This window comes from Zootoca vivipara, chromosome 16 (assembly GCF_965207765.1).
Source record: "Zootoca vivipara chromosome 16, rZooViv2.hap1.1, whole genome shotgun sequence".
Lineage (NCBI taxonomy): Eukaryota > Metazoa > Chordata > Lepidosauria > Squamata > Lacertidae > Zootoca > Zootoca vivipara.
The window spans coordinates 35,164,396-35,185,228 of record NC_142599.1 but is presented as its reverse complement, the minus strand read 5'-3'; the positions used below and the strand labels follow the sequence as shown (position 1 = coordinate 35,185,228).

The window sequence follows — 20,833 nt, the reverse complement described above, 5'->3', positions numbered from 1 at the left end:
ATAATAGGTTGGGAGACAGTTGGGAGAGCATGACACTCTTCATCTGAGGGTCGTGGGTTCGAGCCCCACATTGGGCAAAAGATTCCTGCATTTCAGGGGGTTGGTCTAGATGACCCTGGGTGTCCCTTCCAACTCTGCAAATTCGCAGAGAAAGCTATCTACAGCTACTATCTCAGATGGCTGTGTTCTGCCTCCACTGTCGCTTCCGAATACCAGTGGCCAGGAATCTCAAGGCAGGGAGTCTTTCTTGAGGGTTTCCCAATGGTTGTCCATTGTAGACCTGGTGAGACGATGGCCTCATCCAGCAGGCCTCTTCTGGTGTCCTTAGGTAGGGTGGTTGGTTGGATATGTGAGTGTTCAGCATGCATGAGATGGGCCCCAATATATTTCAGAATGCCTTTCCCCTTATGAAACCACATGGACCCCGTAAGATCTTCATCTGAGGCCCTCTCCCCTTCTTGAGAGAGGTTGGGAAGGTGGCAACAAGGGACGGGGCCTTTTCAGTGGTGGCACCCTGCTTGTGGAAAGCTCTCCCCACCAATAACGTCCTTTCAGCGCCAGGACATCTGGCAAATCAGGGCAATTTGCTGTCTGTTATGTTTCCCACTGAGCTCCTTGGAAGAAAACGGAGCTATAAAAAGGAAAACGAGCGAGGTCCCAACCAATGAAGAATGGCAGCTCAAGTTGACAGAATGTGTACAACTTGCAGGCTTAACATATAGAAAAAGAGAACATCCGTTTAAAGAAGATTGGAAAATGTTTATTGAATATATGGGAAATAATTGTGTACAACTGAAAATGTCTGCAGCATTAAGATCACTTCAACAGGGTAAATAAGTTTTGATGGGAAATCGATTGGAATAGTTTTTGTAAAATATGCAGGGATTTAAGATATGTAAAATGAAGCAGGGAAGTCACTGATATCTTAAGGATGTGAAATGTTTATTTGTAATTGTAAAACAGAAAATTTAATAAAAATTATATTAAGAAAATGGAGTTATAAACACAATAAATAAAGAGAATTAGGGAAAATGTGGAACTCAGAGTACTGCAAAGGACAGATCCTTAGAATCTTAGAGTTTGAAGGTGCCCCAGGGGTCATCTAGTCCAACCCCCTGCAATCCCTATTCCTCATAGTGAAACGCACACTCTCTTTTTGCCGTTCGCCTAGGGTGCACTACGACGGAAAAGACCGCCCGAAGCCCGGCTACAAAATCATCGAAACGACTCCCTACAGCCACTTGGCTAACCTGGCCTCGGGGGCCCCCGGACACCAGCGCACTTTCCTGACGTACCGGCGAGCCAGCGAGAGCCAGGCCTACAGCACACTGGGCATCACCGACATTTGCCTTATCATGCCCAGCAAAGGGGAGAGCCTCCCGCACACCTTCTGCCGCGTGGACCGGAACCTCAACGCGGGCATGGTGAGTACCAGAGCTCAGGTGCTGCCGTGGCGCAGTGGCAGAACTCATGGCTTCATGCCCAGGAGGTCCCAGGTTCAGTTCCTGGCATCAAAGAGTTGCTGCCAGTCAGTGCAAGCAGTACTGAGCTGGGTGGAGCAACGAGCTGGCAAATTATCCCAGCTCCACTCAATTCCTGTTTTGTCCTTTATTCATAGTATCATAGAAATGTAGAGTTGGAAGCATCCACGAGGATCATTTGCCCAATGTAGGACTCGAACTCACAACCCTGAGATTAAGAGTCTCATGCTCTGCCAACTGAGCCATCTCATTGCTCAGAACCAGGAGGGCTGGAACCTTCCTGTAGGGGAAGGCAGCCGGGTACCTGCTTTTGAGTGCAGAATGTCCCAGGTTCAGTCCCTGGTGTTTCCAGTTGAAGACTCAAGGAGCAGGTCGCCGGGGGTGGGGGGGATTTTCTGCTCTTCTTGAGACCCTGGAGAGCAGCTGTCGGTCAGTGTAGCCAACACTAGGATAGCTGGACAAATACTCTTGATTTGGTCCAGGCAGATTTCTCTGTTCCTGAGGCTGCTTTTTCTGTGGTCCAGCCAATTGCTTTCCTCCACCTTTTCTTGCCTATCTCTTCTCCGCAGTGGGGACCAGCCCTCTACATCTGCTACAAGATGGCATTGGCAAAAGGGAACACTCTGGTTTATGAAGCAGGTATGTCTTGGACAGAGGACGCATGGCTCTTACGGGCCTTATTGAGCTCCCTGTGTGTGTTGCCTTATCTTTTTTAAGAAACTGCCATCCTGTCGCCCGGCTCTAACACGGGGGCAAGGGGACATTTGGCCCTCCAGGGGCCAGTGGATTCTAACTCTCCTCTGCTCCACCGAGGATGCTCTGATCGAAGCGCTGTAGCTCAATGTCAGAGCATCTGCTTTGCCTCCAGAAGGTTCCAGGTTCAATCCCCAGCGTCTCCAAAGGGAGCCCCCTGCCTGAAACCCTGGAGAGATGCTGCCAGTCAGTGCAGGCAATACTGAACCAGGTGGATCAGTGATTGGAGCACTCGCTTTATATTACCAACTTCTCTTGCTATACAAAGTGTGACCGGAAAGTTCAGTGAACGGCAACAGAAATCGGACATACAGTCGGCATTGGAAACCCACGAAATGCTCACGGAGATGCTGTAACTCGAAAGACAGTGTGTGAGTGGTTTAAGCGTTTCCGTGACGGGTGGCAAACCATCAAAGACGACCCTCGGTCTGGCAGACCGTCAGCGAGCAGAACAGCGGCAAATGTCGACAGAGTTTGTGAGTTATTGATGCGGGAACGGCGTTTGTCCATCCGAATGATGGCGGAAGAATTGCATATTCTGCGTCAAATCGTTACTGAGTTGTCCCGCCCTCCATCTTCTCCCAATCTGCCCCCACTGGATTTCTTTCTTTTTCCAAAACCGAAATCCACACTGAAAGGGCACAGATTCTCCAATATTCCACACGTCCAAGTTGCTGTGGCGAGGGAACTGAAAGCAGTACGAAAAGAGGACTTCTCCAGAGGTTTCCAACAACTCTCTGAACATTGTCAACAGTGCATTGTATCAGAGGGGGCCTACTCTGAATGCCTGTAAGGAATGTATGTTCGAATATTTCTCATTGTCCGGTTTCTGTGACCATTCACCGAACTTTCGGGTCACACCTTGTATATCAGCTGCCACGCTGATGGAGTTGGTCCTGATTTTTGAGGAGCGTCACTGTTGGGAGAGATGGCGTGGGGGGAGGACACCTTTTGAGATGTGTGGGTCCTAGCATGCTGAGAGCTTCTCCGGTTAAAACCAGCACCGTGAAACTGGGCCTCAAAGCCAGTGAACTCAGGCGAAACCTGATTGCACCTCCCCGAGGTTCCAGAGGGGAGCCTCAGAAACGTTGGAGTAGTCTTCAAGGGCAAGTCCCATGTAGAGCAGAGTGCAGTAGTCAAGCCTGGAGGTTGCAGGGAACCATGGATCAGTGGAACGGGATCCCCACTTCCTGGGAATGGGTAGACCCTGAGGGATAGTTGTAATTAATTGACGGGGAGGGACCGAAACAGTTTCCTCCCATTTCTCTTCCCCTTCCAGGTCTCCTTAGTCGCTACCCGGAGGAGGACAATGAGGCTTTCCCGTTGCCGGAGTCCGTGGCTGTTTTTTGCCTCCCCATGGGTGCGACCATCGAGAGCTGGCCGGCCGACACGAAATACCAGCTTCCTGTCTTCTCCACCTTCGTGTTGACCGGGGCTTCGGGAGACAAGGTAGTCGGGTTGCAAGGTGGTGGGAACTACTGTTTGGGATGGGTCAGAAAACTTGGGGTGGGTGGCATCGCCTCTCAGGGAGTAATCAGATATTTGGGGTAGAGGGTTGTGCTACTTGGCAGGACTGTACCAACTTAGTGCATGTGTGGGAGTTTTGTTGCAGACAGATTAGGGTGCATATTTGTTTTATTTGGGTGCTTCTGCAACAGAGGCGTCTGGCAATCTACATGAAAAAAAGGTTTTTTAAAAATGATTGGTTGGTTGCATTTATAACAAATAATAAAAACATATTTAAACATTATAGAAACATTTCCAATGAAGATGCAAACTAGCAAAGATCTCAACTTAAAACGTGACACAAAAAAAACTTGAATCACAGCCCCAAAACCAATAGGCAGAGAGTTAACAACCTATAAAAACAGTCTTTAGAAGACCCATGCCATAGGGTGGATCTTAAAACATTCAAATTTCAGAGTCTTGGGAATCTTCCAAAGACCAGCAAGTGAGCTATTCTGATTAGCGTTCATTTGTCATGTTAGCACCAATATTATTCTGGCATTTGCTCCTTCATCATGCGTGCACAGCATGGCAATTGGCAAACAAGTCCGCAGATGTTTCTAGTCCACAATATTTATTACAGAAGCCTGTCCCGCACACATAACACACCTATAAACATAACAGTGTCAAATACCCTTTGTTTGGCCAGATTGACAACAATAAGAAGAAGAAAAATCATTATCCCTGTTCTCCAAAGATTCCCTTCCAGGTCGCCTGGATTTACTCCTCACTCACCCTAGGTGAGCAACTGTTTCACCAAGGTTGCTCAGCATTCTGACCTTCCTCCTTCCCCTCTTCGGCTTCTCTTGCTCTCACTCCCAGGTGTATGGTGCCGCCATCCAGTTCTACGAATCCTTCCCGCGGGAACGCCTCTCAGAGCGGCAGTGCATGTGGCTAAACCTCCTCACCATCGTCGACCGGCGCCCCATCACCAGCAAATCAGTGCATACACGCAAGAGCATCTGCGTCCTTTCCCACTGGCCCTTTTTCGACGTCTTCCGGAAATTCCTTACTTTCCTGTACCGCTACAGCATCTCGGGGCCTCACGTTCTTCCACTCGAGGCGTAAGTTGGGGATGCGGCCAATAGGATCGGGGCCTCTGTGTGTGGTTGCGAGGCCTGAAACGTAAGCAGAACCTTACTTAGATAATGGCCACAGATCTCTCTAATTTGATATGGGAGGTGGCAGACTGTCTCGCCAGACTGGTGCATTCTCTGGTTATCTCCCGCTTGGACTACCGCAATGCGCTCTACGTGGGAATACCTTTGAATGTGACCCAGAAACTACAACTAATCCAGAATGTGGCAGCTAGACTGGTGACTGAGAGCGGCCACTGAGACCACATAACACCGGTCCTGAAATACCTACATTGGCTCCCAGTACATTTCCGAGCACAATTCAAAGTGTTGGTGCTGACCTTGAAAGCCCTAAACGGCCTCGTCCAGTATACCTGAAGAAGTGTCTCCACCCCCATCGTTCAGCCCAGACACTGAGGTCCAGTGCCAAGGGCCTTCTGGTGGTTCCCTCCCTACGAGAAGTGAGGTTACAGGGAACCAGGCAGAGGGCCTTCTTGGTAGTGGCACCCGCCCTGTGGAACGCCCTCCCATCAAATGTCCAGGAAATAAACAACTGTCTGACTTTTTGAAGACATCTGAAGGCAGTCCTCTTTAGGGATGTTTTTAATGTTTGGTGTTTTAGCGTGTTTTTAATATTCTGTTGGAAGCCTCCCAGATGGGAGGGGTGCATAGCTGCCAAGTTATCCCTTTTTTAAAGGGATTTTCCCTTATGCTGAATAGGCTTCCTCGCGAGAAAAGGGAAAACTTGGCAGCTATGGAGGGGTGTAAATAATAGCTTATTATTATTATACTCGTGGGTGTCTGGTGAAGGTGAATGTTGGGAGATTCAGGCCAGGGAAAGGAAAGGTCTTCTTCACACAGCACAAAATTAAACTGCAGAACTCATACAGGAGGCAGAGGGGGGGGCCGCCAATGCCACTGTCAACATCATTATTTTTTATTGATTGGTTAAATTTCCATACTGCCTTTCAAGGTGGTTCTCAACATAAAATTGCAATATGAAAAACACAAAATACATAATAAGAACAGAAAACAAACCAATAACCCTCCCCCCACTCTCTCACAACACATTTAAAATTGGCATCAGATGTCAACACATTGGCATCAGATGTCAATTAGCCCAAGGCCTGGTTGAAGAGGAACATTTTCTCCTGGTGTATAATGAAGGCAGCAGCCGAACCTCCCTGGGGCGAGCATCCCACAAACGGAGCCAACGCAGAAAAGGCCCTGTTCTTGTGTTGCCACCCTCTGGACCTCACGGAGGATGCACACGAAGAAGGGCCTCAGGGGGTGGTCTCGGGGTCCGGGTCCGTTCATTTAGGGAGAGGTCTTGCGATCCTAGTCGTTTAAGGCTTTTGGGGGGTCAAAACCAGCACTTTGAATTGGATCCAGAAACCAGTCGTAAGCCAGTGCAGTCAGACCAGGATTGGGGTAATACAGTGGTACCTTGGTTTAAGTACACAATTGGTTCCGGAAGTCTGTACTTAACCTGAAGCGTACTTAACCTGAAGCGAACTTTCCCACTGAAAGTAATGGAAAGTGGATTAATCCGTTCCAGACGGGTCCGCGGAGTACTCAACCTGAAGCGTACTTAACCCGAAGTATGAGTGTAATTGGTTCTGGAAATCCGTACTTAGCCTGAAGCGTACTTAACCTGAAGCAAAGCTGATTGTGGTTGTGTGTGTGTGTGTGTGTGTGTGTGTGTTCTTCTTCCCTGTGACTTTTCTGTTCCTCTTTCTAGGCACATCTCTCATTTCATGCACAATGTCCCCTTCCCATCTCCACAGCGGCCTCGGATCCTGGTTCAGGTAAGCAGAAAGCGGAGGAACCCAGAGCCTTTGCTCATCCTGTTGTTGGTGGGGGGGAGGGAGGCGTTGCAGGTCGCGCTTTCCCTGGGGGGGGAATCAGCTGGCGGGGGGTGGGGGTGGGAGGAAATACAGTGGTGCCTTGCTTAACGAATGCCCTGCTTAACGAAATTTCCGCTTAACGAAAGGATTTTTCGAGCGGAGCTTGCCTCGCTAGACGAATGCGTTTTACGAAAAATTCGTCTAGCGAATCGCGGTTTCCCATAGGAATGCACTGAAATTCAATTAATGCGTACCTATGGGCAAAAAAAAAGTCGAAAAAAATTCAGTGCATTCCTATGGGATTCGCTAGACGAATTTTTTGCTATAAGAAAAGACCCGTGGAACGAATTAATTTCGTCTAGCGAGGCACCACTGTAGTTCCATTGTGTCAGCAATAGGGCAGTGGCAAACTCAGAGGTGCACGCTCCCTTCATAATAGTCACAACCGCACTTCCTTGCCGCCGTACCCCCCCTTTATAAGATTATGCATTACAAACACTTCGAGTTACAGACTCTGCTAACCCGAAAGTAGTACCTCGGGTTAAGAACTTTGCCCCAGGATGAGAACAGAAATCATGCGGCGGCAGCAGGAGGCCCTATTAGCTAAAGTGGTTAATAACAGTTTCAGGTTAAGAATGGACCTCCGGAAAGGGGTTAAGTTCGTAAGCAGACTCCTTGTTTCAGTGGGAGTGAAAGGACTTCTCTGAATGTTGCGCTCTCCTTCCCTTGCTTTCTCTCTCCCCCCTCTCTGCTCTCCACCAGTGGGAGTTAGAGGACTGGCCTGTGCTCCCCTGGCCTACTGATGAGACAGAGTTAGGTGGCAGAATCCTGAGCTGGTAGAATAGACTGTACCACTTTGGATTGCAAGCGGGGGCTACTGCTTTTAAGCATTCCCCATTCATTTATTAAAAATGAAAGACACCTAGCATCAGAAATGACTGTATCAGAGGAGAAGTTCCAGTCCAGCCTTCTCTCTCTGTGCTTATTCCCCCTGCCATGCAAAAAGCTTTCCAAGGTGTAATCCACTCCCTTCAATCTGGCTTGACACAGTCCAGGTGTTTTTTTTAGCCACCACCTTATAAACCAGGCCTGTTCTGTAGAGCAGTGTTTCCCAACCTTGTGCCTCCAGCTGTTTTTGGACTACAACTCCCACCATCCTTAGCTAGCAAGACCAGTGGTCAGGAATGATGGGAATTGTAGTCCGAAAACAGCTGGAGGCACAAGGTTGGGAAACACTGCTGTAGAGTAATGTGGTTAAGGACAACTTTTGGTCTGCACTGCTGATTGTATGGGCTGTATCTAAAGCTGTGTTTTCTCTGAAAGGAATCACTCAGGAGTCGGTTCTTCTCTGTCTCTCCCCTCTCCCTTCTTTTTGCCTGTACAGATGTCTTCCTACGATAACATGCTCCTGTGCCAGCCTGTTTCATCTCCTCTGCCACTCAGGTATGCTCTTCTGATGTTATTAGATCTGCTGCTAGCTTAACTCCAGTTTCGCCCAAGGGAGCTTCTGCCTGTACCAGCGTGTCACATAAAACTACGGTCTGGCTCATGCGGGACCATGTTCAAAGCGTAACTCTTAGTATACAAACAGCTTGGGATGAGCTTGCCTGTGAGATCAATTTATCCCATACATGCCTACTTGACCTCTGCAATCTGCAGAACTGGGACTGTTGCAGGTGCCACTCTGTATGTGTAATAAATTTATATCTCATTGTGCCAGCTTTGGAACTCCCTGCCTATTGACATCAGCCAAGCACCTGTGCTAGATTACTTTCAGTGCCTGCTTAGAAACATTTAAAGCAAGCCTATCCTAGACATGTAAGGGACGTGGGTGGCGCTGTGGGTTAAACCACTCAGCCTCGGGCTTGCCGATCAGAAGGTCGGCAGTTCGAATCCCCGCGATGGGGTGAGCTCCCGTTGTTCAGTCCAAGCTTCAGCCCTCCTAGCAGTTTGAAAGCACGTCAAAGTGCAAGTAGATAAATAGGTACCGCTCCGGCGGGAAGGTAAATGGCGTTTCCGTGTGCTGCTCTGGTTCACCAGAAGCGGCTTTGTCATGCTGGCCACATGACTCGGAAGCTGTACGCCAGCTCCCTCGGCCAATAATGTGAGATGAGCGCGCAACCCCAGAGTCGGTCACGACTGGACCTAATGGTCAGGGGTCCCTTTACCTTTATCCTAGACGTGTAGTACACTGACATGTGTTTTAATCTGGTTTTTTAGAACTATTTCTAAAAGGTTTCATATAGCTGTTTTTAACTGCTTTTGTTTCCACTGTGTACATTTAAAGGTAAAATTACAGGAAGCAAAGATGAAAACGTGTCGGCCTCCACATGTCTGGATAGGCTTCCCTAACAAAAATGCTTTTTTTCAGGTGCCAAAAAGTTTTAGATTAAATTCAGTAGTATTTCTTTAATACGGAATTAGTGGGGGCTGGTGGAGAAGCTGCCTTGATCTTCGCCTCAGGTGTCAAAGTGTTTTGGGCCGGCCCTGTTACTTGTATATATTGTGGGGGAATGTAGCTTTCCTGGGATGGTGGAACTGAGTGAGTTGGGTTCTTAAAGGGCTTAGTGCAGGCACCCCCAAACTGCGGCCCTCCAGATGTTTTGGCCTACAACTCCCATCATCCCTAGCTAACAGGACCAGTGGTCAGGGAAGATGGGAATTGTAGTCCAAAACATCTGGAGGGCCGAAGTTTGGGGATGCCTGGCTTAGTTGGTCATTTGCCCCCTCGGTTTGCCTTTTCAACGACCACGACCTTCTTTCCTTACAGTGGCGCCAGCTTCCTCACCCTGCTGCAGACGCTGGGTCCTGAAAACGCTGTGGCCCTTCTTGTGGCGGTGCTCACGGAACAGAAGCTGCTCATCCACTCCCTGCGGCCGGATGTCTTGACCAGTGTGGGCGAAGCCTTGGTCTCTGTGAGTCGGGGGTCCTGGGTGGCCTTGAAGGTTCAGGTGGGGCAGAAGGCAGGGGGCAGCAGTGGGCAAAGCCAGAGACCATGACAGGACACAGCCAGCGAAGCTACAATCACCCCATACCTTTAAAGCTCTATGATGGTGGTTTCAACTGTTGTGGCTTCCCCCGAGAATTCAGCCATGATTAAATGGGCCCAAGACTTTGGCCATAACGTAGATATGAGCCAATGGGAAAACTTATGGAAAGTAAATTGGTAATTTACAGCATGCTATAAAGGGACGCGGGTGGCGCTGTGGGTTAAACCACAGAGCCTAGGACTTGCTGATCAGAAGGTAAGCGGTTCAAATCCCTGTGACGGGGTGAGCTCCTGTTGCTCAGTCCCTGCTCCTGCAAACCTAGCAGTTTGAAAGCACGTCAAAGTGCAAGTAGATAAATACCATATTTTTTGCTCCATAGGACACACCTGACCATAGGACGCACCAAATTTTTCTAGGAGGAAAACAAGAAAAAAATATTTTGCTTTCTTGAATTGTCCTAGGCATAGCAGCCAACTCCTAGAGGCCTAGGTGCCTTTGCGCCCATTAAATATTTGATGAAGCTTCTTTTGCAAAGGGGGAAAGCTCAAATTTTTTTAGGATCAGCTCAAAGTTGTGCAGCTTTTTTTTGCAAATGGGAAAAGCCCCATTTTGGCGGGAGGGGTCAGATCAGAGTTGTGCATCTTTTTTGCAAAGGGGGAAAGCTCCATTTTTTAGGATCAGCTCAAAGTTGCTGAGTTTCCTTGCAAAAGGAAAAAATTCTGTTTTTATGGGATTCAACTCACAGTTCTGCAGAGAAAAGGAAAGAGACCTATTTCTACAGTTTCCAGACAGATAATCTAATCAGCCAGTCACGTCTCCCTCTGCAGACAACAAATGAGGCCTAGGCAGGGGGCCGGGAGGGACCGGGAAGGGAGCTAGCTCTCTTATCCCCCCCCCATCTCTTTGCAATCAGCTGCTGAGCGGGTTCCTTTCTCTTTCCCTCTTGTTAGCCTTTAGCTCTTTCCTTTTTTTAAAAAAAATGCACGATCTGCCTTTAGCCCCTGGGCAATTCGGCTCCAGGGACCACGCATTCGCTCCATATGACGCACAGACATTTCCTCTTACTTTTTAGGAGGAAAAAGGTGTGTCTTATGGAACAAAAAATACGATAGTTACCACTACAGCGGGAAGGTAAACGGCATTTCCGTGTGCTGCTCTGGTTCGCCAGAAGCGGCTTTGTCATTCTGGCCACATGACCTGGAAGCTGTACATCGGCTCCCTTGGCCAATAACGCGAGATGAGCGCCGCAACCCCAGAGTCGGTCACGACTGGACCTAATGGTCAGGGGTCCCTTTACCTTTTTATACTCTAAGGGAGAACCTTCAAAAAATGTTATATCGTTGGTATTTGACCCCCTGGAGACTATCAAAAATGTATAGAAGCGTCCCCAATACCTGCTGGAGTTGTAGAGAACCAGGCAGTATCAAGTATCATATGTGGTGGGTGTGTAAAAAGATCAAAGCCTTCTGGAATGATATTTATTTAGAACTTCTAAAAATGTTAAAAGTACCACTTCTTTAAAAAAAAAACAGAATCGTTTTTACTTGGCATTACAGGGCCTGATATTCCCTGGAACGTAAGAAAAGTTTTCCTATACGCCACAGTATCTGCGAGGGTACTCATTGCTACGTATTGGAAAAGTGATAAAATCCCCTCTAAATCAGAATGGGTATTGAAGCTTGTAGAATATGCCAAACTAGACAATCTGTCTGAAAAGATCAAAGACAAGCCTAAGCAGGAGTTTATTTCAAATTGGGAAGCTTTCAAGAAATACCTCGAGAATAGTTTCTGTAATTTAAACTCGGTAGCAGCCTTTGAACAACCTCTGTAAAGAATTTACGCAAAAAGGAAGAAAACAAAGATATTTTTGCTTTATTTCTAAACAAGTAGACAAGCTTATGCAACAAGTTTAAGATGAATGAAATATGGAAAGGACAGGAGGTCAGAGGCTTTGGAAGAAAAAATTATTGTTAAAGTGTGTTTTTTGTGATTTTTGGTGACTCAGTTTATTGACAACAATGAATGTACGTCTATGTTGTATAGATGCGAGTAAGTATAATAAAGCATAATTTAAAAGGAAAAGGAAAAAGAGAATTCTGGGAGCTGCGGTTTTGTTAAGGCCTCCGAGAGCTGCTAGGAGATCCCTTTTCCCCTCCTAATAATAATACCTTCATTGTCAATGTACAACCTGTGTACAATGAAATTAACCGAGCTACAATGGAATGAATACAATGAAATTAATGGAGCTACAATTCCCAGAGGATTGATTGTTAAAGCACCCTGGGAATTGTAGCTCTGGGAAAGGAAATAAAAGGTCTCCTAACAACTCTGGGCACCCTTAACAAACTACAATTCCCAGGATTCTTTTTTTTGGGGGGGAGCCATGACTGTTTACAGTGGTATCATGGTGCTTTAAATACATAGTGCAGATGGGATCTTTTATGTCCTGGTCGCTGCTGGATTCTGAGGTTGCGACATGACCCAACGGACAGAATTCTGCATCATCGTTGGACATCTTTTTCCCTCTCTGGAGATGCCGTGGTGTTTCTGATACCGGAAAATTCCTCTCACAAGTCTACAGCCCCGTTTAAAGCACCATGATGCCACATTAAACAGTCATAGCTTTCCCCCAAAAATAATTCTGAGAGCTGTAGTTTCTTAAGAGTTGTTAGGAGACTCCTTTCCCCTCATGGAGCTACAATATTTATTATTTATACCAGGCATTGGCAACCTCCGGCCCATTTATCTGGCCCACAGGCCCCCCGTGAACCGAGCCACCCATTCGGCATGCGCCCCGCGCGCTGCAGTAAACCGGCGCAGCGCGGTGTGGGGACTCGCCGACCGGTGCTGGAAATCGCGTCTATGCAGCCACAGAAGTGATTTCTGGCGCTGCGGACATTTTGGAAATGCGCAGCCAGCACTGGAAATCGCTTCTGCGCAGCCGTGGACATGCGCAGAAGCCATTTCCGGTGTTCTGGACATGAGCAGCGCAGCACCGGAAATCGCTTCTGCGCCTGTCCGGCCCATGTCTGGCCCACGGACGATAGCTCATCTGACTGGGCTTCCCCAGCCACTCTGGGTGGCTTACAGCGCATAAAGAAAATTGTAGTACCCAGAGTGGTTTAACCAGGCATAGGCAAACTCGGCCCTCCAGATGCTTTGGGACTACAGCTCCCATCATCCCTGACAAGTGGTCCTGTTAGCTAGGGATGATGGGAGTTGTAGTCCCAAAACATCTGGAGGGCTCAGTTTGCCTATGCCTGGGTTTAACAATCCTTCTTCCCAGGAAACTCTGGGAGTTGTAGCTCTGTGAGCGGGAATTCTCATCAGCCATAAAAAAACTACAACTCCCATAATTTTTTTTGGGGGGGGGGGGGGAGGGAGGGAGAGAAGTTTGAAGTGGGATAGCACTGCTTCAAATGTGCAGTGCATATGGGCCCCCGGTCTCCTCCATCTAGGCCTCGCAACGTATTTTTATTCCCCTGCCAGATCCTTCCAGACCTTCCAACGCCCCCAGCCCTCACCTCTGTTTTTGCCCCCCCAGATGATATTCCCACTGCACTGGCAGTGCCCATACATCCCCCTCTGCCCGCTCACCCTGGCTGACGTGTTGTCCGCTCCGGTGCCCTTCATTGTCGGGGTGCACTCCAGCTACTTCGACCTCTGTGACCCGCCACACGACGTCATCTGCGTTGATCTGGACACCAACACCATCTTCCAGTGAGTGCCGGATGGGGAGGGGGGGCGACCTGCTCCCCATCCCCCCTTGCAAGGACTCCCCGTTGCCCCCTTCTATCTTTTTTTTTAAACCCGTTTGTTTTATTAAATTTTAAGAGATCGGCACAAATCGTACCTGCGTCAATATAAATGACTTTCGGGGCTAAAGATTTCCCTCATTTGTATTACAGTAATTAGCAAAGGGTGCCCCCCCCCCGCCGCCGCACTTCACGTGGAGCAGTGGTTAGAGCAGGCATCCCCAAACTTCGGCCCTCCAGATGTTTTGGACTACAATTCCCATCTTCCCCAACCACTGGTCCTGTTAGCTAGGGATCATGGGAGTTGTATGCCAAAACATCTGGAGGGCCGCAGTTTGGGGATGCCTGGGTTAGAGTGTCAGGCCAGGTGCTAGGAGACCTGGGTTCGAATCCCCACTTGGTCACGAGGCTCATTCCCTGGGACAAGTTCTTGCCTCTCAGCCTAAGCTACCTCACGAGGTTGTTTGGGGGAATAAACAAGGAGAACCATGAGGCCATCTTGAGCTCCGTGGAGAAAGAAATAAGGTGGGATATAAATGCTACAAATAAATAAAAATCATAATTATAATAATTATTTATTATTTATACCCTGCCCATCTGACTAGGGTATAAATAATAAATTATGGGTTAAAACAGTTGTTTTTTGTTAATTCAAGGCTCTTCAGTGGCTGTTCCTCTATAGATAAATCTGTGGGTCTTTCCATTAGTATCCCACTGTTCCTCCAAGGAGCTCAAGGTGGGGAATACATTTTCCCCCTTATTTCCCCCCCCCCTGTAACGTAGGGTAGGCCAAGAGTGAGCAACTGGCCTGAGGTCACACCCGTCAAGGTTCATGGCTCAGAGGGGATTCGAACCCTGCTCTCTCCCAGCTCCTAATCCAGAAGTCTGGCCGCCCTGCATCTCACTCCCCCTTTGCTGTTTGTGTGAGCTTTTATGTCGGGGCACCTGATGGGGAATCGGTGCGGCTGTGAAACTCTGGGAAGGGGTCCTCTTTGCAAGTGGGGAGCAGGCGGGGAGGAGTAGGGTGGGGGGACGCCGTGGCTGCGGGGCGGGTCAGCAGGAGGCACTAACCGTAAAGGCAGCTTTCCTCCATGCGCAGGTGCGAGGAAAGGAAGCTGCTGTCGATCCGGTCGCTGCCTCGGAAACCTTGCAAGGTGCTCTTGGCTTGCTTGAACTCCCTGTACCATCAGCTGGATGAAAGTGAGTAGCAGGTGCAGGCATGAGAGAGATGAAGGCAGTGGAGCAGGGGGGGGGGGGGCAAATGGGGCAACACTAAACCATGGCTAATGCTCCTCTCTTTCCTCCAGACAAGCAAGAGGCATAACCATGGTTCAAGGACATATTCCACCCAGGCAGAAACACTCAAGGAAGGTGTGCGGCAGGGTCTGTGGGGGCATCTGGCCAGGGGAAGTCCCAAGAGCAAAATAGAGAGGCCCGGAAGGCCCTCCCCTAGGTCTGCGGTTCCCTGTTGTTAATGCGAGCCAACAAACCCTGGTTTAGGCCTCTCTATGTGGCCCTTAGTACTTTCCCCAGGCCACACCCCTCAGAACTCTGCTCAGCCACACCCCTCTTCCCAGACCACACTCCTCAGAACTCCCCTTAGCCACGCCCCTCTTCCCAGGCCACACCCCTCAGAACTCTCCTCAGCCACGCCTCTATTCCCAGGCCACACCCATCAGAACTCCCCTTAGCCATGCCCATCTTCCCAGGCCACACCCCTCAGAACTCTCCTCTGCCACGCCACTCTCCCCAGGCCACACCCCTCAGAGCTCTCCTCAGCCACGCCCCTCTTTCCAGGCCACACCCCTCAGAACTCTCCTCAGCCACACCCCTCTTTCCAGGCCACACCCTCTCATCACCAACCCTGCTTCTCACCCTCTTTGAGTGTTTTGGCCTGGCTGGGGATGTGCCCCTGAGCTCTGATCATGGCTCTTTGCTTGCCTGGGTGGATGATAGAGAGACGAGTCTGTGTAGGAACTAGCCTACTGTACAATGCCGTACAACTTGTCATTTTGTTTATCCACCCACTTTTGCCTCTAGCTCCACCCACCAGGCCCCAGGCATGTAGCAAGGGAGGGGCCCCTGGCCCGCCCCTGGCCTCCTCCACCCGAGCAGGAAGAAGCAGAGCACCGGCCAAGCAGAGCAGCAGCGCCAACCTGGAGAGACTGTGCATGTGCGGACATGCGCAGTCTGTCCTGGCTCGTCCTGGCACGCGCGTGCATCGTGACGTCACAACACATGCGTCAGGACGCATGCGTGCTGTGGAGCAACGCCCCGCCCCCAGTGGGTGCCGCCCCGGGCAGCCAAGCGGCACTGTTCGCCACTGCCAGCCGCACGTGGCCCTCGGAAGGCTACCCATAACAGTATGCGGCCCTGGGACGGAGAGCGTCTCCCAGCCCCCTGGGCTGGATCTGGCTTTGTACGAGTCAGGTTCCTTTCCTCCTCTTCCCCTCTAGCAGAATAAGCATCCCTTCTACTTCCAGAGAAAGAGATGCTTCCGTATACTAGTTCCCAGGAATCATATTTGTGGAGAGTGTTGTTTCACTCAGGGGTTGCTTTGGGGCTGCGCATTGGGGCATATGGTTGACCACAGTGAGAACAGGATATTGGACTTAGACGGCCAGTGGCCTGACCCAACAAGACTCTTCTGATGTTCAAATGCTTGTGTGCTTCCTGTCCCAGAAGACTGGGCCCCGCTAGTACCAAACTACCTTTTTTGTAACATGGTTTCTATGTTTTATTTCTGCATACCCTTTAGGGATTCTTTTTCTGGGGGGGGGGAGGTAATATTAAGAGGCTTACAAATTAGAAATGAACAGGGGGGTCCAAACTTTTTTCAAAGAGGGCCAGATTTGATGAACTGAACATGCATGAAGGCCAACCAAAGTTGTTGAGTTTTTTTAGGATTGAAGTTGCTGAGCTTTTCTTTACGATTTTATCCCAAAGTTGTTGAGCTTTTTTTTTTTTAATTGAACTTGTTCAGCATTTTTGGAGATTTTACCCCAGGAAATAAAATGACACAAGGGCCGGATTAAATCGACCGGCGGGCCGGATTAGGCCCTCGGGCCGGACTTTACACATTCCAGGCTTAGAAACAAATTATATTGCAACCTTTTCAGAATCATAAAATTTGGGAATGATACCCATAAGAAGATGGGTCCGAGCTCCACGTTGGGCTTCATCTAGTCCTGTATTGGACTAGATGACCCTTGCGGTTCCCTTCAAACTCTACAATTCTATGATTCTGTGATGTAATCCTGCTGACGGGATCCCTGATAGGTTGGCCACCCAGCCTCCACTTAGAAACCACTAGGGTAAGAGAGCTTGAATACCTCCTTAATGTCCTTGTCGCCCTCTCCTCTGCAGTGTACAACCGGCCCGTTGAGGAGGCCACCCTGGAATTCCTGCTGACCGACTATGACGTCATCTATGGCCGGCGGAAACAGCTGGAACTGGACATCCAGGGGGCTTTCCTGCGCTTCATGGCCTGCCTCCTGAAGGGCTATCGCTGCTACCTCCTGCCCATCACGCAGGCGCCCTCTGAGAAGACCCGCGACTCAAGTAGCCTCTTCAACCTCCAGGGTACGGCAAGAAAGGGGAGGGAGCTGTCGCGGCGCTCAGGTCCTTCGTGGGAGCTTCTCCTGGAGGACAGGATGCTCAGCTAGAGGGGCCATGGGCCTGATCCACCAGCCAGGCTCTTAGAACCATAGAATTATCTGGCCCAGCTCCCTGCAGTGCAGGAATCTTTTGCCCAGCGTGAGACTCGAACCCACGACCCTGACATTAAGAGTCTCATGCTCTTCCAACTGAGCTATCTTCTTATGTTCCAGTGAGGGAGGGCAAATTCATGGAGGATATCGGCAGCTTCTGGTCACAGTGACTGTATTCTGCCTCCCAAGATAAGATAGACCATCGAGATGTATAAAATGTAGACCTGCGTTTTAGTGTGATTTTCAGCTTTGGCATTGATCTTTTCTTTTGCCGTTTAAATAGTTTTTCTGATAATTCCATCGCTTTATTTTTGCAAAACCTCTTTGAGGTTTTTTGCTTGTTTTCTGCAATCATATGATAGATAAATTTTACGAGATGTGTAGATAACAGCAACCAAAAAATGTTTGAGGCTTTCTGCTTGTTTTTTATAAGCGGTATACAAACTTTATGAAATGTGTTTTATGACACATGTGTTGAGCCTGGTTTTTAGCTTTGACGTTGATCTGAATTATTTTTTCCAATGTTTAAAATAGCTGTTTCATGGCTTACATTTTTTTGCAAAACCTCTGAGGTTTTTTGCTTGTTTTCTGCAATCATACAGTACATAAATTTCATGAGATGAGTAGATAACAACGGCAACAACAAAGGCAATATCTTGAGTGCCAATTTGAACCTGAGTCCACCTGGCCCTAGTCCAGTGCTCTAACCACTACACCATCACTGCCTCCCATTTCCCCCCCTCCCCAATCCAGGCTTCCTGAAGTCACGTGACCGGGCGTATCACAAGTTTTATGGGCAGCTCCTCCGCACCCAGCTCTTCACGCAGTTCATTGAGGAGTGCTCCTTCGTCAACGACCGTCACACGTCCCTAGAGTTCTTCGACTCCTGCGTGGAGAAGGTGACAGGAAGGGAGCTAAATGTGGGTTCAGCTGGGGGCCCAGGAAATGGGTGCTGAACAGTCTATGGGTGCTGATCAGGCTATTGAACAGTCAAAATGAGATTTAGTGAATTTCAACTGTCGAGTGTGCTATTTAAAGCAATGGGGGGATACTTCAGTCAAGGGTGGGGGGCTGTCCCCGCAGAACTTAATCCAGTCCCAGTACAGTGGTACCTTGGTTCTCAAAACGCCTTGGTACTCAAACAACTTGGAACCCAAACACTGCAAACCCGGAAGTAAGTGTTCCAGTTTGTGAACTTTTTTCGGAAGTCGAACATGCTCCATTTTGAATGTTATGCTTCCGATGTGAGTGCCACGCTTCCGTTTTGAGTGTTACGCCGAGGTCTGTCTGTTTTTGCTATTTATTTTGCGTTTTTGTTTTTGCGGCTCTTTTTGTTTTCTTTTTGTGACTGTGTGGAACCCAGTTCAGCTACTGATGGATGGATTGTGTGACTGCGGTACATTGTTTATCGCTTTCATTTTATGGATCCATGGTCTCGTTAGATAGTAAAATTCATGTTCAATTGCTGTTTTAGGGGTTGTTTTTAAAAGTCTGGAACGGATTAATCCATTTTGCATTACTTTCTATGGGAAAGCACGCCTTGGTTTTGGAACGCTTTGGTTTTGGAACGGACTTCCGGAACGGATTAAGATTGAGAACCAAGGTACCACTGTAAGGGTTTTGCAGTCTACAAGAGCTCCCTCATTAAATTTAAAGAAGGACTTTTAAAAGTGACCGCTTCCTAGATCCCCTGATGTGAGGCCATGACGCCACGTTAATGCACTTCACAAGATCTCTCTCTCTCCTGCCATCGCTGTTCCTGCTCAGGTGCAGGTGGACCTGGAGAAGATGGAGGAAACTCCCCTGATTGAACTAGACGACACTCACGGCAGCGAACATACCGTCTTCATCATGCCCCCAGAGGAGCCCACCGGACCCAATGGTGCCGAGCTGCCACCGCGCTACCAGTGAGTTCTGCTGGAATCACAGCATGGCAGAGTTGGGAAGGGGCCCCTCAGGAGTCATCTAGCCCAACCCGCTGCGATGCAGGAATCACAGCTAAAGAGTCCCCAGCGGATTGCCATCCAACCTCTTGTCTAAAAAGCCTCTATCCACCACCTTTGGTTCCACTACCGAACAGTTCTTACTATCAGGACGTTCCTCCTAACCTGTAGTCGGAATTTCTTTTCTTGCAACTTGAATGCCTTGATTCAGGTCCTACCTTCTGGAGCAATGGAAATCTAGCTTGCTCCATCTTCTACATCTACCTCCAAATATTTGAAGAAGACTTCTGTGTCACTTACCATAGCACACATTGATTTTGTGTGTATAAATTAGGGTGTGGGGGAAATGTAAATGGTTTAGATCATTTTGTTCAAACGTTGAGAGAGAGCATAGCTTGAGATTTCATTTTTGTTTTTTTGGGTTGCATCAGAATGTTGACCCTACTCAGATAAGACCCTTTGAAATTAATTAGTGGTCAATGCAGTCATCGTGGTCACACCTTGAGGTAACCAGCAGAAACCAGGGTGGGGCTGCGCAAGTAAGCATGTTGGTACAGTGGTACCTCGGGTTGCGTACTCAATCCGTTTTGGGGTGCCGTCCGCACCCAAAAAAGTACGCAGCCCGAGTGTTGCTTCCGTGCATGCGCGAAGCGCCGATAGAACGCTTCTGCGCATGCGCACGCAGCGGAACCCGGAAGTAAACACTTCTGGGTCCACATGGTTCTTAACCCGAAAGTACGCAACCCGCAGTGTACTCAACCCGAGGTATGACTGTATATCAACTCTTGACATGGAGAGGAGATCCTCTTTAGGGAAGGGTTATAACTCAGCAGCAGAACAGCCCCTGCCTTGCAAGAAGAATTCCGATCCCAAAATCTCCAGAAAAGATGCCTGTCTGAAATCTTGGAGAGCGCTACTACCAGTTCGTGTCAGCGATATTGAGCTAGATGCAGCAGCAGTCCAACTCAAGTGACCCATTTTCCTATTTACTCAAAACAGTGAGGACTAGAATCTTGCCTTCCTTTTGCAGGAAGGGACTGCCGCTCAGTGCTAGAGCATCTGCCTTGCAAATTTGCATGAAACCCCGGAGAGCTGCTGACTGTCAGTGTGGTCAGTACTGAGCTAGGGGGACAGCGGTCTGACTCTGTATATGGCTGTTCCTATGTGCCTGTTTAGAACTATTCAGAAGCAGGAGGTCTAGAAACTTGCTTTATTTTAGGGGAAGGCCACAACTCAGTTAGCCGACCGCCTCCTTCTCTCTTTTCACTCCAGGTACGACGGCTTCCCCAGGCTGCAAGCCAAGCTCTTTGAGCGTCCCCAGGACCAGCTCATGCCCTCACTCTGCCAAGCCCGGACCAGCGCTCCCAGCAGCCCAGCTCCACGCAGGACCAAACAGGTAGGGTTTATGCCTGGGCTTGCAGGAATGGCTACAGGTGTCCCCAGCCACTCTGTGGCTTATAGCACATAAAAAATTGTAAAACATGAGACGTAACAAATTTCCCGATACAGGGTTGCCTTCAGATGTCTTTCTAAAAGTCAGATAGTTGTTTATTTCCTTGACATCTGATGGGAGGGCGTTCCACAGGCCGGGCGCCACTACCGAGAAGGCCCTCTTGCCTGGTTCCCTGTAACCGCTTCTCGCAGGGAGGGAACCACCAGAAGGCCCTCGGAGCTGGACCTCAGTGTCTGGGCTAAACAATGGGGGTGAAGACGCTTTGAAGTGCTTTAAGGACACTTTCACATTGCACATTTAAAGCCCTGTGTGTGAAATA

At 49.0% G+C, this 20,833-nt stretch overlaps 1 protein-coding gene across 6 annotated transcripts in view; it reads left to right on the top strand.

The window, feature by feature from the left end:
• Nucleotides 1-20,833, top strand: part of DENND4B (DENN domain containing 4B) — a 53,617-nt gene that overhangs the window by 12,867 nt on the left and 19,917 nt on the right. For 4 of the 6 annotated variants that reach the window (XM_060269889.2, XM_088659971.1, XM_088659972.1 and 1 more), the window contains 13 exons: nucleotides 1,172-1,424; nucleotides 2,051-2,120; nucleotides 3,514-3,683; nucleotides 4,563-4,804; nucleotides 6,558-6,624; nucleotides 8,048-8,106; nucleotides 9,434-9,578; nucleotides 13,198-13,373; nucleotides 14,508-14,608; nucleotides 16,775-16,990; nucleotides 17,872-18,017; nucleotides 18,886-19,025; nucleotides 20,334-20,457. In XM_060269889.2, coding sequence (XP_060125872.1) covers nucleotides 1,172-1,424; nucleotides 2,051-2,120; nucleotides 3,514-3,683; nucleotides 4,563-4,804; nucleotides 6,558-6,624; nucleotides 8,048-8,106; nucleotides 9,434-9,578; nucleotides 13,198-13,373; nucleotides 14,508-14,608; nucleotides 16,775-16,990; nucleotides 17,872-18,017; nucleotides 18,886-19,025; nucleotides 20,334-20,457 — 1,909 coding nt within the window. Of the gene's footprint in view, nucleotides 1-1,171; nucleotides 1,425-2,050; nucleotides 2,121-3,485; nucleotides 3,684-4,562; nucleotides 4,805-6,557; nucleotides 6,625-8,047; nucleotides 8,107-9,433; nucleotides 9,579-13,197; nucleotides 13,374-14,507; nucleotides 14,609-16,774; nucleotides 16,991-17,871; nucleotides 18,018-18,885; nucleotides 19,026-20,333; nucleotides 20,458-20,833 lie in introns of those variants that run through there. The other 2 variants (XM_088659974.1, XM_088659975.1) reach the window with 2 other exon arrangements.